This window comes from Denticeps clupeoides, chromosome 8, assembly GCF_900700375.1.
Source record: "Denticeps clupeoides chromosome 8, fDenClu1.1, whole genome shotgun sequence".
In the NCBI taxonomy this organism is placed as follows: Eukaryota; Metazoa; Chordata; class Actinopteri; order Clupeiformes; family Denticipitidae; genus Denticeps; species Denticeps clupeoides.
Genome location: NC_041714.1, coordinates 21,357,246 through 21,379,453, shown reverse-complemented (window position 1 = coordinate 21,379,453; position 22,208 = coordinate 21,357,246). Strand labels below are relative to the sequence as shown.

At 46.1% G+C, this 22,208-nt stretch overlaps 2 protein-coding genes across 11 annotated transcripts in view; both read right to left on the bottom strand.

Annotated features, from left to right (window-relative positions):
• Window positions 1–22,208, bottom strand: part of dst (dystonin) — a 99,275-nt gene that overhangs the window by 44,229 nt on the left and 32,838 nt on the right. For 9 of the 10 annotated variants that reach the window (XM_028987978.1, XM_028987987.1, XM_028987985.1 and 6 more), the window contains 28 exons: window positions 21,314–21,407; window positions 21,050–21,204; window positions 20,502–20,949; window positions 20,284–20,412; window positions 20,123–20,200; window positions 19,881–20,042; window positions 19,547–19,651; window positions 18,092–18,187; window positions 17,861–17,986; window positions 17,591–17,743; window positions 17,350–17,504; window positions 17,136–17,262; window positions 16,872–17,055; window positions 16,421–16,578; window positions 16,108–16,286; window positions 15,866–16,004; window positions 15,146–15,339; window positions 14,914–15,076; window positions 14,727–14,810; window positions 14,536–14,643; window positions 14,366–14,464; window positions 7,096–7,242; window positions 5,925–6,013; window positions 5,705–5,816; window positions 925–5,103; window positions 677–823; window positions 271–486; window positions 41–190 (listed from right to left, as the gene is read on the bottom strand). In XM_028987978.1, coding sequence (XP_028843811.1) covers window positions 41–190; window positions 271–486; window positions 677–823; window positions 925–5,103; window positions 5,705–5,816; window positions 5,925–6,013; window positions 7,096–7,242; window positions 14,366–14,464; window positions 14,536–14,643; window positions 14,727–14,810; window positions 14,914–15,076; window positions 15,146–15,339; window positions 15,866–16,004; window positions 16,108–16,286; window positions 16,421–16,578; window positions 16,872–17,055; window positions 17,136–17,262; window positions 17,350–17,504; window positions 17,591–17,743; window positions 17,861–17,986; window positions 18,092–18,187; window positions 19,547–19,651; window positions 19,881–20,042; window positions 20,123–20,200; window positions 20,284–20,412; window positions 20,502–20,949; window positions 21,050–21,204; window positions 21,314–21,407 — 8,176 coding nt within the window. Of the gene's footprint in view, window positions 1–40; window positions 191–270; window positions 487–676; window positions 824–924; window positions 5,104–5,704; window positions 5,817–5,924; window positions 6,014–7,095; window positions 7,243–14,365; window positions 14,465–14,535; window positions 14,644–14,726; window positions 14,811–14,913; window positions 15,077–15,145; window positions 15,340–15,865; window positions 16,005–16,107; window positions 16,287–16,420; window positions 16,579–16,871; window positions 17,056–17,135; window positions 17,263–17,349; window positions 17,505–17,590; window positions 17,744–17,860; window positions 17,987–18,091; window positions 18,188–19,546; window positions 19,652–19,880; window positions 20,043–20,122; window positions 20,201–20,283; window positions 20,413–20,501; window positions 20,950–21,049; window positions 21,205–21,313; window positions 21,408–21,514; window positions 21,719–22,208 lie in introns of those variants that run through there. The other variant, XM_028987984.1, reaches the window with a different exon arrangement.
• On the bottom strand, window positions 7,183–9,769 carry LOC114795151 (desmoplakin-like). Its single transcript, XM_028988034.1, has one exon. The coding sequence runs from the start codon at window positions 9,553–9,555 to the stop codon at window positions 7,576–7,578; it is 1,980 nt and encodes a 659-aa protein (XP_028843867.1). The 5' UTR covers window positions 9,556–9,769; the 3' UTR covers window positions 7,183–7,575.

Here is a 22,208-nt window from a genome sequence, read left to right as displayed (position 1 = left end):
GAAGTTTATTAAACATTAAAGAATTTTTTAAATCATGAACCTTATTCTGCTGAACTATGGATTTAATGGCGTCCAAGTTATCTGTGTCCATAGTGCCAAGCTTGCAGACGACCTCAGAGGTGTCATTGACACTCTCTGACACTTTATCAAGAGAGCATAGAAGACCCTGGTACGAAGACTCCAAATTGGACTGCAAAGAAGAAAAAAAACATTATTACGTTAGAACTTCCAGTGATGAAGCGATGATATCTATAGAGGAGAGACACCAACCTTTTCCTTTTCAATAGCCTGCAATATAAACTTGTGCTTTTCTGCTGACATTTGGTAAACGCCATTGAAAGCCGGCTGCAAGTCTATAAAGACTGAGGCCAAATCTTGGTGGATTTGCATGGGAATGTGTCCATTAGCAGACTGCAGCAGTTTCTCAGCTATCTCCAGATCTGCGGTTAGTACGCCAGCAAGGGCAAGAAGCTGTGACTCCAGTGACTGGAAACAAGAGGGTGAGCTTCATTCAGAGCAAGAACGGGCCACAAAATGGGGACAAAAAAACATGCAGGGACGTGTTAAAGGGGTGCTGCTGTAAATGTACAGGGTGCTGGTGCAGCCAGGGCTGATGGGGTAAAAACAAGGAGGTTTCAGCAAGGTTATTAGAAATTGCATGAAATAAAGTGATAACCTGCGATTCCTCTAACTGAGAGTGCAGCTCATCGACGTTGTTGCTGAGAGGGCCTCGGTTCTGAAGGTCATTTTTTATATCTTCCAGCACATCATAGTGATCCTGAAGTCTGCCAATGCACTCCAAGTAACTCTGGGTGGAGTACATCTGTTGCAAATAAAAAAGCAAACTCGGTGAAAGCCCTTACATGACGGAGCACGACAAATCAAAGTGAAATGCTCCTCCAGCCAAGCGTAGCTGTAGCTCACCTTCACTTTGGCTTTTTCTGACACATCCGCACCCTGGAATGTTCTGACGTGTGTTTCATGGGCTGATTTGTCTGGGTGCCGAACACTTTCTGCAGCATCGGCTGGCGCGCTTCCTCTACCAGTCGTGTTTTCCACGGTATCATTTAAACGTCCCACTGCATCCATGAGCACATTTGGGTCCTCATTTGATGACAAACTCTGAATAACCTGCAGGAGCTGAGCGTGGGCCATTGCTACGTCAGCTGGGAGCCGTTCCAGATCTTTCCTGCCACACTGGCCTCCCTCTGGCTCTTTAACCTTCTCCAGATCCAGAAGCAGGTCTGGGCTGTGCACTACACTCTTGCCGCCTGTCGAGTTTTCGGTGCTGGAAGGTGAAAGTTTGCGAATTATCGCAATAATGTCATCAGCAGCTTGCCTTTCATCTTTTCTTGGGTCATCAGGATCTGCTCCCTGCACCTTCATTTTAACAAGTTCATTCAGGCAAAACGTCAAAGCATTGCGAAGAATTGATGATGATGATGATGATGTGCAATTTCCTGTAGCTGCTGCGGGGTGCAAGTCATCATCATGCTTGTCACCTGTATTACTCCAATCTTGCATGCCATCAGGTCCTTGGTTTTGCTCTGGATTAGGCAAAGATGCAGCTGACTGCAGGTTCTCTGCCAGAGATCTGGTTGCTGCTTTACTTTCTGTCTGAAGGCTTGCAGCAGCAGAAGATGTTTTTGCTCCCAGTCCAACACTTCCTGCTTCATCTTCCTTCGATCGTGTCATTGTCACAGAACATGTCCCGTGCACGACACTGTAACCTGGTAATTTGACTTGCAAAGTTGAACCTTCAGGCTGAATTTCATGGCCAAGAGTAACATCTAGCCATTTGTCGGAAGCCAATGAAACATCTGTCTTCGTTCTTAGACTGTCTTCTAACAAATCAACCCCAGAGAAGCCTGGACCCAATTCATGCCGTTCCGTACCTGCGCATTCTCGGCCACAACTTGCACTGAAATTAGAGACTGTGTCTACATGCTTCGCCATTTTATTAGATGAGTCAGTTACAAGTGAAGAAGGCAGCTGATGTTCTCCCTGAGGCACACCCTCAGTCTGAAAACCATCCAGCACAGGCAATGGATTAGGATCTTTTTGGGAAGGCTCCGAAATTGAGCTTTCTGGTGATTCAGGCAAAGCCTTTGGCCAAGGTGCATCTAGCGTTTGCTGTAAATCATCTAGGATGGGGCTGGATGGTCTATCAGAGTTCTTGAAAGTCTCGGCTCTCCTTTCATCCAAACTGGCTTCGGTTGAACAAGACACACCTGACTCACTTTCAACAGGATTAACAGTCAGATTGACTGTGGTCCCTTGACAAGGAAGTTTATTGGGACTTGAGATGATTACAGCCGATGGCTCAGATGGAATCTTCAAGTCATCTCCAGCTCTTACAGCAAGTTTAGGGCCGACCTCTTGTGATTGACAGGATGTGTTCAAGGTCTTTTGGGGGAAAACCCTTAAATTAGCATCTTCACTCTCACCATCTTGCTTTGAGACAATATCAACAGCAAGTTCTTTATTAGTAGTTGGATTTATTGGAAGTGAAGGCTCACATGAACCATTTGCTGTTTCCAGTTGGACAGGTGTCTTCTGAGCCACTTGGTCAATGTGGCATGGGCTACTTAGAGCCCGTGCATCGTTAGCACTGCAGCCACAGTTTCCATGGCTGTCAAAGACCTCGTTCCTTACAGGTTCTATATTGAGGGTTTCGTTTGCGACACAGTCTGTGATAAGGCCAGTTTCCAGTGCTTCACCACACTCCGATTCATATATCCCACACAAAACCTTGTCCTGTTTCATAATTTCCAGGGCCACTTGACAGGACATTGATCCCTTTGAAACGGCACCTTTCAAGATTGACATGGTAGCGTTCGGATTACCTGCTGCCTCATTATTGTGAGACTGTAGTGCGAGAACCCCAAACACTTTCTCCTCATCAACCAAACCCTTCTCTAGGGCAGCATTAAGGTCATAGCGCTTCCCAGACGCAACGTCTAGAATCCCTCCTTCCTCAACCTGGGACTTCCAGAGATGAACAGCATAGTCTTTCTCATTATTATCATCTCGCACCACCTCGGTGTAGAGGCACTCACAGCCGCCAGACAGTGTCAGTTTTATATCGCAAATCGATTCCTTGTTTCCAGGAATAGACCAAGCAGAAGAAGCAGCGTCTGCCTTTTCTAGTTCAGCATTGTCTGGTGATTTCAAATCTGTGGGACGGCCATTTTCAGAGAGACCATCTCCTTGTGCTTCACCTTCAGTCGAGTCTGACTCACAGCTCTCTTCCAAAATCTCTTCTAAAACCCTATTCCTATGTGAGCATGACAGAACACTGTTCGAAGACTCAATATTCCCAGACACCTCTTCATCCGTGGAGGAGTGATGAGTACTCTGTTCAAGGTTGGCATGGAAGAACGAATGCATGACCCTAGCCCTTTTTATTTCTTCTGTTACGTGCAAGGATTCATACACTTCTGTTTCAAATGGCAAAGCCTTGTCGTGTTCCATCAAAGTACACAAGGTGGACAAAGACAACTGTGAGGAGTTGGTTTCATTAGCAGTGTTCAACAATTCGGGATGAATCGACATCGATACTTCGGCTCCACTATCCTCTTCCATTGTTTTCCTGTGTGCACCACACAAATGTTCAGAAACATCATCATCCAGAGATATATCCGTGAACAGGGGAGGTGGCTCACTTTGCCCTGAGCTTTCACATTTCGCTGAATGTTCGATGAACAGTTTGGCCATTTTATTGAGCTGCCCGTCAAACACCAGCAGCCTCTGACCAGAATCTGGATCCATGTAGCTGTTCATGATTAGATACGAGATGAATAACTGCCGTGCCTCTGATGGAGTGGGCGTAATTATTGTCTGTTCATCAGTCTCTGGATTTTGTGGGGAGTTGTGGAGCCGCAGCTCACGCCAGACTAACCAAGAGGAGAATTTGTCATTGAGCTCATCGATGTCAGGAAACGCGTCTGGGATTTCCAGTGTTTTCAAAATGTCTGCCGTGCACTCATCGATAAAGCCACATCTGACAGCCGAGTCCATGTAGACCACCTCTGAGCTCTCTGGTATGTAGAAGGCCGCCATTTTGTGTCGGTTGAAGAGCAGCTTGGATGCTAGCTGATCGGTGATAATTTCGTGATCCAGAGAAGACGAAACAGTCAATATTTCACCATTGTGAGGCCACAGAAGGCCCATGAAACTCTTCTGCTTCTCCAGCACTAAAAGTGCAGTACTAGAGCTGATTAAATTGCACTGAACGGCCTCATCAACTGTAAGTCTCCTCCCACTGCGAGACTCAACAATGCCACCGTTATGGAGCTGGAGGCTCAGAATCCCGGAAGCTGTGTCCGGATCGATAAGCCCTCCTGACAAAGCCTCTTCCACGGTGAGCCGGTGGCCTGTTTTGGGGTCTACAATGCCACCCGCAAATAGCTGTGCTCCGAGCAGACGAAGCATGGTCTCCTGATCAATGAAGCCTTCGTGAGCGGCTTTCAGAATACTCATCTCTCTCCCAGACGTCAGGGATATGTTCCCATTTTTACCCGGCTTTACAGACAGCACTCGAAGGCCTGTCTCCTCATCAACGAGACTCCTCTGCACAAGCTGGATGAGGGAGACCTTTTCGGCTGTGCTCGGATCGATAAGGTTCTTACTGGAGTTCTGCTTCTCAAGGACCTTAACAAAGATCTCGGGAGGGATGAGACCAGAGTGGAAAGCTTTCTCAAGACTCACGGCTGCGTCCGAGTGGGTGACTCTCAGTCCACCTGTAGCCAGCTGCATCTCAACCATCTTAATGCCCATTTGCTCACTGATAGCCCCATCCTTCAGGGCAGCTACCACAGGGAGAAGATGTGAAGCATACTTAGGTGTCTGGAGGACCTTGTAGGCTCTACTCAAGTCTTGTAGGTGTGTGTATGTGGCCTCATCAACAAGCTGGTGCAGGAACGCATCCTCCAAATCAAGATACGTTGGAAACTTGGGCAGAATGAGTCCAGATGTTATGAGCTGGGCCTCTAGGAAGCACATCCCTGTTGTGTGATCTATGAGGCCGCTCCGCACAGCATGACAAACCGACAGCACCGCGCCACTTCCCACCTCCAAAATCCCTTCGATGGTTCGAAACTCCTGCAAGTAAAATAAATGAATTTACTCTGGGGCATATAGGGTCAAAGTGTATAACTTTTTCATATATTACTGAATATTGTTTACATAAAATGCAAAAGGTTGAATGTACTCACCCATCATGTTAGCCTATGAATGTTATCAATACATATGCAACTGTGCAAGTCAGTATTCTGACAGCTGACATTAAAATCCGGCATGCGTCTGTAAACAGAGCATTTCATATCTTGCGAAACAACAGAGCTTGTTAAGAGACAACACAAAGCATTCTTGCCAGCTTGTAGATACCTGCGTTAATGAAAAGGAAAGCCCCCACCCCACGTTAGGAAAGCCCCCCCAGAATGAGGCTGGTGGATGTTACACACTCGTGCTGGGCATGTTTACAGCATATTTCTCCCTCTGGTTTTCATATTTTCAGACAAATCAGACAAACACCTCCCATAATTCCGGTCCTCTGCTAAGGTATTGGCATAAGTACATTAGCAAGGGTGTGGCAAAAATGGCATACCATGCTGCATATGTGTTGGATAGAAGAAAATGTTAGTCATGCAGTTTGGAAGTGCATCATGAACCAATAAGACAGGAATAAGCCCCTGACATTCACCTGATCTGGAGATGGAGGAGTCTGATCTACACACTGCCGTGAGAGCTCACTGTAGGCCTGCTGCAGTGCACTGAGATGCTCCTTCGTCTCCTGCCTCTCCTCCTCAGTCATCCTTAAATCAAGAGAACATTGCCGCCATTAGGATATAGGGCTTGATGCATAGATGCATTAGTGCATAATGACAAAATGAGAATTAAAATGCACAATTAAAAGTGCATACTTGTCACTGTGCTTTGTTAACATCATCTGTGTTGATCGCAGAGCTTCTGCCATTTGTTCCTTCTTTGTTACTAGTTCCTCTATAGAAACCTGCATGTAAACAAGCAAAATATAAATGACATAAAAATGATGAAACATGACATCTCATTACCTTTTGTTTATTTATTTAATTTCCTTGTTACCGTAACTTGAGTCCAGTTGTAACTAAATTATTTGGTATTGAACAGTTTTATTTTGTTGTATGCAATTTTACTTTCAGGTAAAAAAAAATCATTGTTAAAAGTAGAAGATTCTGATAACATATTACTCTGAAAATACATGCAAAAATGAAAATGACACGTTTAGTAGAGTTTCATAAAATCCTATCCTATTAATGCTTATTCATATTAGCACCATTTTAACAACAGCAGGAACAAAAAACATTGTTCTCAGCATTTTGTTTATTTTGCCATAGTACATCATGCCTGCCATGTTATGCAATATATTTATGTCTTTAACCAAATATGGAAAGTGGTAAAAGAGAGAATATCATTATAAAAAAAGATATATGTCAGAATAAACATTTTTTGCAAAAAATAATTATGCCCTTTGATTATAATTTTGTATGTATTTTTTCCTGGACATCTGTTTCTACGGCTGTACATTTAATTGTTAGTTTGTTGTAGGCAAATTAATGATTAATGAGATTAATAAAACAGATTTGAAGCTCCCTTTTTAAAAATTATAATCTAAAAAATTTTTTTAATTAAAATATTTTGAATATGTGAGTTGGCATGTAATCACAACGGAATGTTATGCTTGTGGACTTGTTATGGAAATATTTGAACTTAATAACAGCAGTTATAATATAATGGCCAAGAGGAGTATGTTGTTGGGGCATGTTCATTTGAATCCAATGTATTTATTTATGATTCTGTGATTTGTGCATACGTGTAAAGAGCACAGTGAGCACAAAAATAACTGAAAATAGTGGAAAAGACAAGCAAGCCTTATCTTTATTGACACACACACACACACACATTGTGAGTAAATTACTATTGATCTTTATATGCCAGAACAATGTGAGCATTCATGCATCATACTGTTTAGATCTTTTTTTTACAATGGGAAAAATCTGTTAAACAAAGCAAAAATTCATTAGCAGATTGTATGTTTTTAGACAGTACATTTACCTTAGCATTATAAGAGCTCTCTGAGCTGGTTTTAGGATCTTTCCCAGCCTTTGCGTCTTTCCCCTGGTTCACTTTGACATTGGACATCCAGTTTAATAATTTACTAACTTTATCGCCTTGCTCTTTCTTCTCTTCCTCAATAGATTTCTGTGAATTAGGGAGAGAAATTCAAAGAGTTTAAAGTTAAAAGGTTTTTAGATTTCAGTGTCACTGTTGAGTGAAGGCAACCGGTCCACAAATCCAAACCCAAAAACAGTCAGAGAGAGCATTGTTAATTCTTGCTAAACAGCGCATTGATTAACATATCTAAACATATTTACATAATGAGATAAAAGGGGTATGCAGGGCTTTGCAATTTTCACTGCAATTGTAAGGCAATGCCATTACTTCAGATGCAAATATTTAAGCAGTACACTGTAAAATGTTTGCATTTTAGTTTTAAAAAATGCCTTTTTTTGTCATTACACTTACAACAATTGCCTAAATATGCCGATAGGTGTAGATATACTGGAAGGGTGCTGTGGTCCCAGTGCTATATGGCTTGCTTGCTTCAATAAGCATGAACCCAGTGTGGCTGTCAAAGACACCTTTCTCCTGAGCCTCTTTGAATGACATTTTCTTTTTGGTCTTTGGGCAGGTGAGAGTTTTTGAATGATGCTTCTCATCTTGCATCAGAGAAGCAGTGGATTTGTCAATCAGGGACTTCAGGACAGCTTCCTCAACTGCAACCCTGTCCTGAGTTTCTGGGTTTATCAAGCCTCCGGTGCAGAGCTGATACTCCAGACATCTGAGAGCAGCTTCTCTGGGTATAAGGTTTTCCTGCATGGCCTGGGCTACAGCTAGAGACTTCCCTGTCTTAGGATGCGTGATACCAAGGAAAGCCTGCTCGAACTGTTGAAGCTGACGTGCAAAATTGTGATCGAGGAGTCCTTTCTGACGAGCCTCGCCAATCAGGAGTCTCTCGCCAGTTGCCGGGTCACAGATACCTCCAGTGCACGCTTGTGCTTCCAGTAACCTGAGAGCAGTAAGTCTGTCCACGAGGTTCTGCTGATGCGCTTTGAGGACAGAAAGTCTCCGCTTCAACGCAACATCCCATACCCCTGCAATCGGGCAGTGTGTGACCTTAAAGACGACCTTTCTGGAGATCAAGAGGTCTGCGAGCTCATGAACGCTGAGAACGCCGCTGCGGTAACTACTGAGTTCAGAGGAGTCGAGAATCTTTTCGCTGAGTGCCGATTCGATGCGAAGCTGACGACCGCTCCTGAGGTCTGTTAGGATGTGCAAAGTGCTTCCTTTCGGGTCGACATCAGTGGCTTCCTGCCATTCGCTCTCCTGCTTGGACAAAAAGAGGTACGTGTTCTTGTCAATTTGGAGTCCCTGGAACGCTTCGTACGGCGACATTGCGGCACCAGTAGCGGCGTTGATGACTGAAAGTCTGACCGCACAGCCGGGGGACGCGCTAGAAGGAGGCCGTTCTCCAACCGGCAAAAGGTAAACGCCGGCGTCAACGTCATAAACACACGTGCTCAGCAGCTCGCAGTAATACGCCGTCTGTCCGGTTCCAGGGTTGTGGAACCCCTTCGGGTTGCTGACTGAGTCGTAGAGGCTCTGATGTGTGGCTTTGTTCAAAAGGCCATGCTCAAGCGCAAAGTCCAGCGGCACCCTCATATCAATCGCTGGGTGGACCAGGCCCCCAGTGGCTAGCTGGACCTCCAGCATCCTCTTTGCGCGGTGCCGGTCCAGAAGCCTTTCCTCCAAGGCCTGAAACACAGAGAGAACCTTGCCACCGTGAACATAGCCACTGACCGCCTTCTCGGCCTCACACAGCTTGCCTCGCAGCTCTTCCTCAACTAAACCCTTCTCGAGAGCATCTGGGAGTGGGTACGCTGCACCCGTGGTCGGGTCGATAACACAGCCGGTGACAGCCTGCGCTTCCAGGAACTCTGCAGCATACGTTTTGGCAATCAGGCCCTGCCTCACAGCCTCCATGAAGGACATCTTCTGCTTGCTCTTCTCCACGTAAACACCTGCAATTGACCTTGGTCTGCTGACAAATTCGGACAGGGACGCCAGCAAGTCTTCAATGGTAATCTGCCCTGACGCTAACTTCTGGGTGACATCGCTGTCCAGAAATTTAACTCTCACCAGCTTCTTGATGCTGACACGACCTCGCAGGCTTTGAACCTTCAGTGATGCAGAAGAGAACGAGTCTTCATCCTTGTTACTAGAGCAGTCTGAGCTGTCAACTTGGAACGTCACTGACTTCCCTTTCTCTGAAATGGCGCTTTTCCTGCCGATGGACACGGTGTGTCCTGTTTGACTGAGGCTGCTGGTCTGAACTTGCTCTGAGTTTGTCGGTGGACCTGCTGAATTTGGAGTAAAGACCAGATTTTCCACCCTCTTCATTGTGTCTTCCTGAGGTTTAGTCTGAAACACTTCGACCTTCTTTTCCTTCGCCATTTCCAGCTCTTCCAGTATATTATCCTTCTCCAGAGTTGCTATCTGTTGGCATGAAATTATTAATACTATTAAATAAAAAATATTCTATATGACAATATAGAAATTTTAATATTGAGATGGTATAGTAGAAGAAGCTGTACGAAATGATTTAAATGTTATGCTACGTAATTTATACCTAAGAACTGACTTTTTAACATTGTTGGTAATAATTACGCAATTGTACCTCAGAAGCAACTTTCATTTTCAGTAATTCTTCCTCCAGACTGCGCTTTGCCTCTTCATACGATGACACTATTTTCTGTGTCAGCACCAGTTCAGTCTTAAGCTTGGCTATCTCGTGGTCTTTGAAACACTTGTGGCTTCCTTGATTTGCCGCCTCGAGCTCTTTCACCCGTTTGCTCTCAGAGGTGACTGTAGCCTCGAGCTTCAGGATCTTCTGCTGCAGAGTGTTCATCTCCTGGGCGTACGACGACACCTTTTCCCTGAGAGATCTGACCTCGCGCTCCGAGGCACTCGACTTCCGCTCAGAGTCAGAGAGCATCTGCTTGAGCCTCGGTAGCTCTTTGGCATTTTCCTTGCGAAGGTTCTCCAGCTGCACTACGCTGGTTGTTAGCTTGATCTTCTCGTTTTCGAACTCAGATATTTTTGACTTGGCTTTGAGCAGTTCAAGCTCCGAGGCGCCCTTCTCCATTTCTGCCTTTTGCAGCTGGACGCGAAGAGCATCTAATTGTTGCTGAGTCTCCTGGTTTGCTTTGAGAGTGTTCTGATGCAAAGACTTGAGCTTCTCAATCTCCTGCAAGAGGTTCTTTTTGTCCCTTTCCGCAGTCTCAGCACTGTACAAATGCTCCATTGACTTTTTCTCAGATTCCAGTTTCAGCCGAGATTCCTGCAAAACCAGCTTTTGCTCCATCTCACTCTGAATTAAGTGGAGCTGCTGCTGGTAGCCGGTTTGCTGCTGTTCAAGTTTGCCCTTCAATTCCTCCAGCATCCTCTTACAGTTCTCAAGTTGGTCCTCCAGCTTTTTGGACCTCACCTGAGCAGCAGACACCTCCTCTTGCTTCATCTTTACTTCATCTTGTGCTTTCTGCAACTGCTCTTTAAGCTGGGAGGTCTCGGTAATTAACACCACATTGTCCTTCTGAAGAACACCAATTTCCTGTTTGAAGTTTGCTGTGTGTTTGTTTGTACTGGAGTTTATGTCCTTCATGGTCATCCTGTTCCGCTGAAGTTCAGTCTCCATCTCTTTCATTTTTGACTGGCTGCTTTTGCCGTCTTGAGTTACCCTAAGAAGTTCCTCTTTGGTTCTCTTCAGCGTGGTCGTCAAATCATCAAATTCTGCTTTCAGAGTGAGCAGCTTTTGGTCAGCTAGCTGCTTTTCCCTCTGAAGGGACATTATATCCTGCTTGAGATTGACAGTGACTTTTTCTGAATTGCCAGTCAGCCCTTTCAAAACCTGTTTGGTCTTCAGGAGCTCAATCTCCAACTCCTTAGCTTTGGTCTGGTACTTCTGACCCTCTCCAGACTGCTTCTCAAGCTCCACCTTGGTCTTGTGTAAAGTCCCATTTAAATCTGCAATCTCCATTTTCATTTCCTGAACCCTCTGGTTTGCAATGTTCCTTTCAGTGGACAGTGTATTAAGCTCCAATTTTAGGTTCCTGACATCCCTTTCATTGTTGGCAACGTTAGCAGAGAGCGATTTGTTTTTTATCTGTAACTCTGCCGATTTTTTCACCTCTTCGTTGTAGTCCCTCACTTTCATCTGATACTCGTGTGAGGTCTGAGACACCTTGAGAAGTTCCTCCTCGATAATTTTCATCTGAGATTTTGTGCTCTCTGCCTGTGTCTTAAATATATTTATCTGCTGATCTTTGCTTGCCATCTCCATGGTCGCTCGTCCTAGCTCTGCTTTAACACCTTTCAGCGAGAGCTCAGCATCCGTGTTCATTTTCTTCAGCTCTTCCATTTTTGTCGCCAACTGACTCACTTGGAGTACACTTTTCTGAAGTTCCAATTCTACATTTTTTGTTTTAAGATGACTGTCTTTCTCCAATCTTGACTTGAGGTTTAATTCGTCCTTAGTTTTTTGCAACTGTTCCTTGAAACTTTCAGACTCGCCCTTCAGCGTCCTGAGTTTCTGCTCAGCAAATTTTTTCTCTTGCTTCAAAGCTTCGTTGTGCACATTAAGATTTCTGAGGTCATTCTCCAGAGTCTGGCTCTGTCTTGTCAGCTCATTTACCTTAAACTTCAACTGATCCCCTTCTGCCTGTTTGCTGATCAGCTCTTCTTCTAAGCTACGCATTTTGCGAACGCCCTCCTGTTCCACTGTGCTCTTCTGGAGGAATTTCTCTTGGCTGATTTTCAGCTGTTCTTTGAGTCCATCTATCTCAGTCAAATGGAACATAACTCTCTGCTCCAGGGAGGTTTTATCTCTCTGGAGGGACCTGACCTGCTCCTGATAGGAATATATTGACTTCTTCAGATCAGAAACTTCCTGCCTTACCTCATCTGACCTCTGCCTTATGCTGCTCCTGTCAGATTCAATGTCAATTTGAAGTTTCTTCAGCCTGTTATTTGCATCATCCAGGAGTTCCTTGAAGCGCTGTGCTTTCTCCTCTGACATGTTTTTTTGGACCAACAGAGTATTCAGCTCTGATTTCAGGTTTTTTACCTCAGACTCGGATCTCTTCTTGTCCAACAGGAGCTCGTCCACTTTGTGCTGCAGAACTTCCATCTCCACCTCCGAGTGAATCTGTTGGATGCTGTTGGAGATGGACACCCTCTGCATACCTTCTTTTGTGACAAGCGCCCGACTCTCGCTGCTGTGCACCTTGGTCTCCACCTGTTGAGCCAGGTCCATCTCCATGCTGCGAACGTGGTCTAGAAGCTCAGCCTCCGCCCCCTCCTTGGCTTTCAGCTCTCTCTCAAGATCTTGCATGTCACTGTCCTTCCTCCTCAGGTGATCCTCAAGCTTCCTACGAGCCATGGTGCTCTCTTCGATGCTCCTCTTCAAGACCCGGAGGCTTTCCTCCAAAGAAGACCGTTTGGCCTCCAGCTGCTGGATACGCTGTTGGGCGTGGTTCAGTTCCTGCTCCATGGCTGCTCTTCCCTTCACCATGCCCTCTAGTTCAATGCGGTATTGCTGGGCCTCATACTCAGCTCTTGACTTAAGTAAGGTCACTTCTTCAGTGGCCTTCTTCTGCATCTCCAGCTCTCCACCCAACATCTCCAGCCGCTGCTGTCTGTCAGACAACGAGGCCTCAAGTTCCCGCGCCTGCCGGCGGAGCCTGGCGACTTCGTCGTCGCCCACGGCCTTCTGCAACTTCATGCTCTCTGTCCAAGTCACATACTGAGCTCTGTCAGAGGCCTTTCTCCTCTGGAAGGAAAAACAAGATCATCCACTTCGAACAGGCACTGCGGGCCAAAACCTCAGACTTGAGGATGGAGAGTGAAGAAAACCTGCACCCATCACCCTTGCAGCACGGGAGAAAAAGGAACCGTATTCCCAAAGAAATACTGCACTGATACAAAGAGTGTCTCTTTGTATCGTCTTGCATCGTGTGAGTGTGTACAAAAACTTTTACAAAGTTAAGCACAATAGGAGCATAGCCGCAAAATACAAGCATGCAACAGCAAAATATGCTATTTGTTAGTAAGATTATCCGGAATTTGTGGAACAGGCAGCAAAAGCTGTTTAAAATGAGATTAATAAGATCTGAACAGAATGAATGACCAAAAATAGGCTTCGACCTGTGAATGCAGATGTGGACATAAGATGTTAGCAAGAAGTTAGCACTTAAAGGGCGCCTTCACACCATTGTTCCTTTGCTTTGGTCCAAATCAGTCGGTGAGTTTGTGAGTCCTGTTGGCTTGGTTCGCTTTCACGCAGGGAAAAATCCAAAACGGGTCGCTTCAAATCACGCGAGAACTTTCTCTGCTGCTGATTGGTCTGATTTATCGCCGCGGAAACAACAAAAGTAAATACAGGAAGCAGATCTGCTGTCGTGGACTGTGCTTGGGTGAATTTGGATGGTAAATTTACGCGGGTTGGCTGTTGCCCTGGTGATTTTAGATTATATTACATGCAAAACATACATTTTGAAAATGTAGCGCGGTTGCAATACGATGCGATGATGCACTGGAGTTAACGCAGGCGCATAACAAGACAAGTGCATTAATTTCACGGAACTGTGAAAAAAACTGTGAAAATGACATTGAAATTTACACACAGTTCACTGTTCTCAAATCATGTGATATCGTTTGGTCCAGTTTTGGTTTGGTATGCGTTCTCACCAGACAATTTGAATTGAATGGAGACCACCTCTTTATGTGGGTCTCGGTCTGGTCGTTTTAATAAAGTAAAGTGAAGTGATTGTCACTTGTGATACACAGCAGCACAGCACATGGTGCACACAGTGAAATTTTTCCTCTGCATTTAACCCATCACCCTGAGTGAGCAGTGGGTAGCCATGACAGGCGCCCGGGGAGCAGTGTGTGGGGACGGTGCTTTGCTCAGTGGCACCTCAGTGACACCTTGGCGGATCGGGATTCGAACCGGGAACCTTCTGATTACGGGGACGCTTCCTTAACCGCTAGGTCACCACTGCCCCAAGAACTTTTGAATGGGCTCTTCTGGGATGTGCGCTTGAGTGCGATTACAGCATTGAAACGAAGGGGACAAAAGTTTAATTTTATTCAAGCGTACTAAAGCCTGTAGGTGTGAAAGCACCCTAAGATTCATCATCTTAAAACTTGCAGAGAAGTCAAATAACATTTAAAGCAGACTATTTCCTGCAGAAACCAAAAATTATACCTCTTCCTCTTCAGTCCTCTTCAGTGTCTCGCTGGCAAATTTCACGTACTGAGTCATCAGAGTGACCAGTGCCGTGTACCGAGTGCGGAGGTCCATGAACTACGGAGCAAAACGTGGAGATTTCAGAAACAGACCTGAGCCAATCAGCAGCCGGCAGGCTTTTTAAGCACCTCCTGAATGATGGCGTCAGAAGAGCTCTGCATTCGCCGCCGTTTGATGGGCGATTTGTGCTGCGAGTCCACCATGGCGCGATACGTCATCAGCTGCAGCTCATAGTCCTGCAGGACAAATGAAAATTTTGGTCGTCTACTATAAAGTGTGTTTTCCTGCTGCACTACGGCAAACTGTAACGTTATCCTACTTTGACCCTGGCTGAATACTGCTCAGAGTACTTCTGGCATTCGTCAATCTTGCACTGTTTCATTTCCATTTCGGAGACCAAAACCTAAAACAAAAAAATAGAATACAAAGATGACTTTTTTTTTTTTTTTTTTTTAGAAATAACACACCGCTGTAAAATTGCATGGCATGTTCAGTGGAAAAATCACTTTTTGTTTGTTGAGAAGTTCGGCGAGCGCTTTGCTCTCATCGGGTTGGTTCTCCTGCATCGCCAGCTGATTGGTCTCCATCTCAGTAGCCCACTCCTCGAGGCTGCAGTAAGCGTCTCTGTAATACCGCAGGGACTTGCCGATCCCCTCCAGGTCCCGAAGTCTGAACACAAATGAACAAAATGACATAAAACGCCGCAAAAACAGCAGCAGTCGCAGCGTCTGCATTTACCTGTTCTCAATCTGTGAGTGGACGTTATGCCACCTCTCCCCCAGCTGATCTGCTTTCTCCTTGTGCCAGTCCAGGTCAAAGTCCCGCTCGTTGTGCGTTTTAAACATGCGCTCACTGATGAGACGGCCTTTCTGGAGCTCGTCCTCAAGGTCGTGGAAGACGCCTCGCTTCTCGTCAATCTCAGAACGCCATTGCTTAAAAAAAAAAAAAAAAGATGGCACGCCATCGAATGAAATACCAATAAATAAAAATAAAAAACACGTGCTGAAAAAAAACATTCAATGGATTTACTTGATTGAATAATGGACGTTGGTTGGTAGTAGCCTAGTGGTTAAGACGCTCGCCTGTGAACCAGAAGAACCAGGTTCAAATCCCACTTACTACCATTGTGTCCCTGAGCAAGATACTTAACCTTAAGTTGCTCCGGGGGGGGACTGTCCCTGTAACTACTGATTGTAAGTCGTTCTGGATAAGGGCGTCTGGTAAATGCTGTTAATGTAAATGTAAATAGGTTCGGCTTCCACATCATTAATTTGATTTAGACTCTCATGGTATTTCAAACCAGACATTCTAAGTTAGTTCAGCTTGACTTTTTAAGTCAAGCTGAACTAAGTTGATCAAATGTGATTTGGCATTGAAATCAAGTCATTTTCTTTTCACTGTGATCTATACAAAATATTAAGTTGAAAGAGGCAACGTTCCCTTTTTTTTTCGGCGTACCTTCAGTGTGCTCATGACTGATTCGATGGACTTGATGTCAGCAATCACCGCATCCTCTTCACTGAGTTTGGCCTCATAGAGCTTCACCAGAGCTTCTGCACTCTGGCTGTGTTTCACTACCACGCTCACAGTCTTCAGCCTAAAGATGAAATTATAACAGCACATTAATAACTGACTCCTTCATTGTAGAAATAATCTATTTATTACATATTAATGAGCTTTTCACAGGAAGGAAGGCCTACTTTTCAAGGTAGATGGAGCACATGGAGTAGACTTGGCCCATGCTCTGGACCAGGATCTGCAGTTCTGAGGACAGGGTGGGGACAGATGGCGAGGAAGCAGCCTGTCTCAGGAAAGCCTCACACTTCTCCCTCATCGTCTCCATATCGTCCCGCAGATGGTCTAGTTCTGTCTTTTTCTTCTGTGGGAGAGGTGGAGATTGATGAAGAAAGAATTAGAGGTTAATATATTATTTCTTACATGTAAAATTCTCACTACAGTGCCAAGGGAGAAAAAAGGGTCTGGGCAGCATCCACACTGGTTTCCGGCACAGACCTCTTGTTCATTTATCCTGTGGAGGCTCTGCTGCAGGTCGTCTCTGTCTAGAGGGGTGCGTATGTGTCGGATGAGCTGCTCCTCATGGCCTTCCAGACGCATGCGGAAGTTGCGTATTTCGGACATGAACAGATTGTACACAGACTCTTCTTGTTCCTCTGTTGACCACAAGGGAGCAGCAATTAACCACAATTTCGAGATGAAAATGCTCCACGTTTACACTCGTGGTATTTACCAGACGCCCTTATCCAGAGCAACTTATAGTCAGTAGTTACAAGTGTCTTGCTCAGGGACACAATGGTAGTAAGTGGGGTTTGAACCTGGGACTTTGCGCTCTTCTGGTTCATAGATGAGTGGTTTCTATGTGATGAATTTTCTTTTTAATCCAGTGCCTGCCCCAATAATGTGAATTTCAGAGTAACAGGCTGAAGGTGCAGGCTCCGCTCCTCACCTCTCTCGGCGGACTTGAGCAGCTCTTCGTAGTATTCCCTGCAGGCCAGGACCTCCCGCTCCAGCTGAGCACAGTCTGCCACGGTGAACACCTCTGACTCCTCGCTGTCCTCCAGGAACTCCCCAAAATGGGACTGCAGGTTGCTCAGCACCTGCTGATGCTCCCCGGGCAGCATTGTCTTAATCTGGAAATATGTCGGGAGATGTTTCTGCGCTGCAAGTCAAGCGTTCTCGTTTAAAAAAAAACAAAAACCACTCTACACACCGATGCAACGTTGCTCTTTCGGACAGCATGAATGTCGGCCATCAGGTAATGCCAGGACACCACGCTCTTCATGTTGACGTGTGACCGGTGCCAGAGTGCTAGAACATTCTGGTACGACTGCTCGATCCTGCGGAACAAGATATGAGAATCATGTGCCGTTACGTGCTGCCGATGGCAGGTGAGAATCAGTGCCTCCTCAGGGCTGAGAACTTACTTGCTGGACATCTCCACGGCCTCCTTGTTGGGCGGAGGCACGCTGAAGCAGACCGAAGGCACCATCGCCTCGTTTCCTGCTGGACTGATCACCTTCCACTTGGCTCGGTGGGAGTTACTGGCCAGCACACATTCGTCATCTTTGTTGATCGTAATCTACACGAAGCACACGAGGACATGAGGACATGCCCCACCCCCCCCCCCCCCCCCCCGTAGAAGGACGTCAGACTGTGAGGGAGTACCTCTATCTGCCGGTAGTCACAGATGGCTTTGACGGGTATGGACGTCCTGATGGGGCTGTCGGGGCTGCGTGGTTTCAGCTGAACGATGTCTTTGGCCCGGCGCACCAGCCCGGCCACGCTGCTGCGGTAGTGCAGAAGCTGTTCCTTTTCATCCTGGGCCAGGGACGTAGAGCTCAATTTCTATTCGTTCCATGTCAGTGGAATGTCCATTTGACTGGTAAATCTCGGTTACCGTCGTCAGGTGACGCCTTCTAATTATCCTGCACTCACCATCGACTCCTGGATGAGGTCTTCAAGCCGGTGCAAGCTGCTTGTTCGATCACACCCATATTTCCGCTGGATGGCATCCTGCAGGTTTTTGAGGTAGTCCGCCGCCTCTTTGGCGTCGTTAAAAAACTGAGAGGGCGAGAGGGGGGCGCACGCGGGCAGGTTTTAACCAATCGGCGAACGTTCGGCGTTTCACTGCTACCATTTTGTGCTGCGTGTTGCATAATGGCCCACCTCGAAGTAGACAGCGTTCTCCTTCAAGTGCTGCTCCACGCAGAAACACAGCTGCAGGATCCAGCTCCACTGAGTCTGCATGGCTGCTTTGAACGCCTGCAGTTCACAGTAGTAGAATGTTTTATATATCAATGCTGGCTTGAGGATATTAAATTATAACATGGTGAATCAGTTTTACTGGTTTACACCTTTTTACCCGCTTGGTTTGATACACAGAAATGTAAATACCACACCCAGCCATATGAAATTGAACAATCACACTGTTCTATCAAGACACTGTTCTATCTGCGAGAGGGAAAATTGTGGTGTTACTTGTCAAAGCATAATTAACATTAAATTACTGCTTTTTGTGCATTCGCTTTAATAGACTCTAAATACAGGGGCAGTGGTGGCCTAGCGGTTAAGGAAGCGGCCCCGTAATTAGAAGGTTGCTTGTTCGAATCCTGGTCCGCCAAGGTGCCAATGAGCAAAGCACCGTCCCCACACACTGCTCCCCAGGCGCCTGACATGGCTGCCCACTGCTCACTCAGGGTGATGGTTAAATGCAGAGGACACATTTCACTGTGTGCACCATGTGCTGTGCTGCTGTGTATCACAATGACAATCACTTCACTTTATAAATACAGGTGGCTGTTGTATTAGTGGGATATCAAAAAAAAAGGTATTCCCACTTTGCCTTTTAAATTTGACGGGTGTTAGAATTCATCTTATACACAAATGTGACTACATAACCATGAGTTTGGAACCCACAGCTATGACTCAGCATGACACCCGCTGCTCTGGGAACAAACCTTGTCAGTAAAGCAAGCTTTTCTAAACAACAGAAACAGATTAAAGATTACATTTGGGTCAACGTTTGGGACATGTTTCCACTAGACTATGTAGATATAGATGTTTGTACATATATATACATACAGGCCAAAAGTTTGGACACCTTCTCATTCAACGTGTTTTCTTTATCTTCACGACCATTTACGTTGGTAGATTCTCACTGAAGGCATCAAAACTATGAATGAACACATGTGGAGTTATGTACTTAACAAAAAGTGGAGACCTGACCTCCACAGTCACCGGACCTGAACCCCGTCGAGATGGTTTGGGGTGAGCTGGACCCCAACAAGTGCTAAACACCTCTGGGAACTCCTTCAAGACTGTTGGAGAAGCATTTCAGGTGACGACCTCTTGAAGCTCATCGAGAGAATGCCAAGAGTGTGCAAAGCAGTAATCAGAGCAAAGAAACTAGAAAATTAAACGTTTTCACTTATTTCACCTTTTTTTGTCCACATGTGTTCATTCATAGTTTTGATGCCTTCAGTGAGAATCTACCAACGTAAAAGGTCATGAAAATAAAGAAAACACGTTGAATGAGAAGGTGTGTCCAGACTTTTGGCCTGTACTGTATATACATACATAAAAAGAGAATACATTTATTTGTGTTGCCCATGTGCCACATACTTCAATGGTGAGTCTAGCAGGGTGGTTTTCCATTAGAAGGATTTCTGCTTTGTCCTGGACCGACTTGATCGCCTCCTCCTTGTCATCAAGCTCTCTCATCAGATCCTGCCAGAGAACACAGTTGGCGACCGAGACACCGTGCACAACCCCACCCCACCGTCCAAAACATGCTTCTCAACATGCTATTATCAAATGTGCTGAAGAGTTTCTCTCAGAATGGATCAAACAGAACAGGCCTGTGAAGTGTGATATTTATGTAATACCATATGTTGTCAAATTTGCATAATTCTGGACATTTGATATTACGCATGGTAAAAAAGAGTTTGCCATTTACAACATGGTATTCCTTCTTCTTGGAGATGTTGCTGTTACGGTCGCTCCAGTCGAAAGCCACTTCCTCTTCCTCTTTCTCATTGAGCCAGATGAGCTCCTGGGTTGCCCGGGAGACAAAGTCGTGGAGGCTCTCCAGGTTCTTCTGCCGTTCTCTTGAGCAGCTCTTAGGACCGAGATCAGTTTTAGGTCAGCATCTTAATGCTGAACTCTCATTATGGCGTGAAAGCTAGGATAAGAACATACCAACAGTTTCCCATACAGGTTTTCCAGTCTCTTCAGCTTTTCGGTGTAGCTGTGCTTTAGCGGTTGGGCCATCTGAATCTGAACATAAACACAAAAACAGAACAGTTTGATCGACAGGTGAAACGTGCTGTGATAAATGGCCTCTATTCTCTCTACTGTACCTCACTGATTTTGGCTTCCTTGAGACTCATCTGAAATTCCTCAATCGCTCTGTGGACAGTCTTGTGATTATCTAAATGCGACTCCACAGTTGGCAAATCTGTTCCCCACTCAGCTCGATCAAGTTGGACCTTCAGGCAGAAGCAGAAGTGACGTTCACGTCCACAAGCAATAGTCAATCCAACCAGAGCATACATAGGTTTGTCCAGCCACTCCATACCTGCATTTCCTCCACCCAGTTGAGCAGGTCCTGCACATGGTTCATGTTGACTTCGTCTTCGGTCAGGCTGGGGTCAACCATGGATGACTTTAGCATGGGCTTGCGGATCTTAATGAGTGTGAGGTGCTGCAGGGCTCCCTGGTCCATGCGTCCTCCTCCTCCATCCATGTAGCCGGGTACAGGTGCAGGCTGCAGGCCCGGCGGCACGGCGGGGGCGAGACACGGCGTCAGGCTGCTTGTATACGTTGGCCTGGACGGGACCAGGCCACCGGGAGTGAGGACCGGGGTGAGTCCAGCATCGATGTTCTGGGAGAAGCCTGAATTTAAGCTGTGGGTGATCCCCGATATCATCCTCTTGGTCTGCTCCGTGCTTAGGCTGCGCCCTTTGTTGTAGACGGACGAGCATTCCGTCCTGAGGGCAAGCAGGTCTTCTCGAAGTCTGAACACCCTGAAGGACACAGGTACATAACTGTCAGGATACAAACTCTCTCTATAGAAATATATTCAGCTACACATATTCACATTTGTCACGAATTTCGTCAAATTACCTCTGCGCAAGTTGGTCCGCCAGGTAAAATTTTCCATCCAAAAGGAACTGGATGTCCACCACCTGCTGTCTGAGGAAATTCTCACAGTCCAGGAGGAAGCCGGCGATCTCAGCCTCGTTCTGAAACTGGATCCCGGATTCCAACCTCTTTGCATCCTGTGACATATATATATAATTTCACCGAGGTTTACACAAGACCCAAAATAAGACCCAATGAATAAGACCCACAAGACCCAATGAATAACTTTCACTCGACGTGACTTACAGATTGCAGGGACGCCCGTGCTAATGCTAACTTGTCCTCGCCAGCCACGCAGTCCCTCTGCACTCGGTTTGCAATTTGCTGCAGCATTTCCAGTCTACAAGACACAATGAGTAAATGCACTATGGCCCACGTGACGTTAAAAGCGACAATAACCATACAAAAACATCACAGACTCTGCCCGGCTCCTTCGGCGACGCTAACCTGGGTCCATACAAAGAGTTATTGAGAAAGACGGGAGGGCTGGCGTGCGGCTCCGGCGGTCCGGAGAGCAGGTTCTCGGAAGAACCCAGGCTGGTCAGTGTGCTGTTGCTCACGGACGAGACGCTGCTGCCGTACGCCAGGCTGCTGTGCATGGCAACCGAGCCGCGGCCGCGCTCAGGACCGGCCGGACCGCGGAGCCCAAGGCCGAGAAAAAAGGCATGTGGCGTCGGGCGCTAACGGTGACTCCCATTTATAGCCATCGAACAAACATGCCCGAGGCAGCCAATAACTTTGCATCCACCCCTAAAGAATATTTGGCTCAGAGCTATGAAAATGTTTTTTTTTTTTTGCAACAGGTTCAGACAGTTACGGTTTGCGAGATGGGTGTGGAATGTGTGGCCCTCGTCTTCCCCCGTTGTGCCAAGTAGCGTTATTTAATCGTTTCATTTGCTGCAAAGGCGGCTGTACTTGTGCGCTACTGTCATAAATTCATGGGTGAGTTTGGTGATTTCCAACACTACTCTGTGTTTGTTTCCGTTGTTCCAGAAAAGGCACGGAAACGCCTGTAGTTGGGTTTCGTAGTTGGGTGGTAGTAGCCTAGTGGGTAACACACTCGCCTATGAACCAGAAGACCCAGATTCAAACCCCACTTACTACCATTGTGTCCCTGAGCAAGACACTTAACCCTAAATTG

Coding starts and splice junctions, on each gene's coding strand:
- LOC114795151 (XM_028988034.1), bottom strand. CDS start 9,555: ATGGCGAAGGAAAAGAAGGTCGAAGTGTTTCAGACTAAACCTCAGGAA.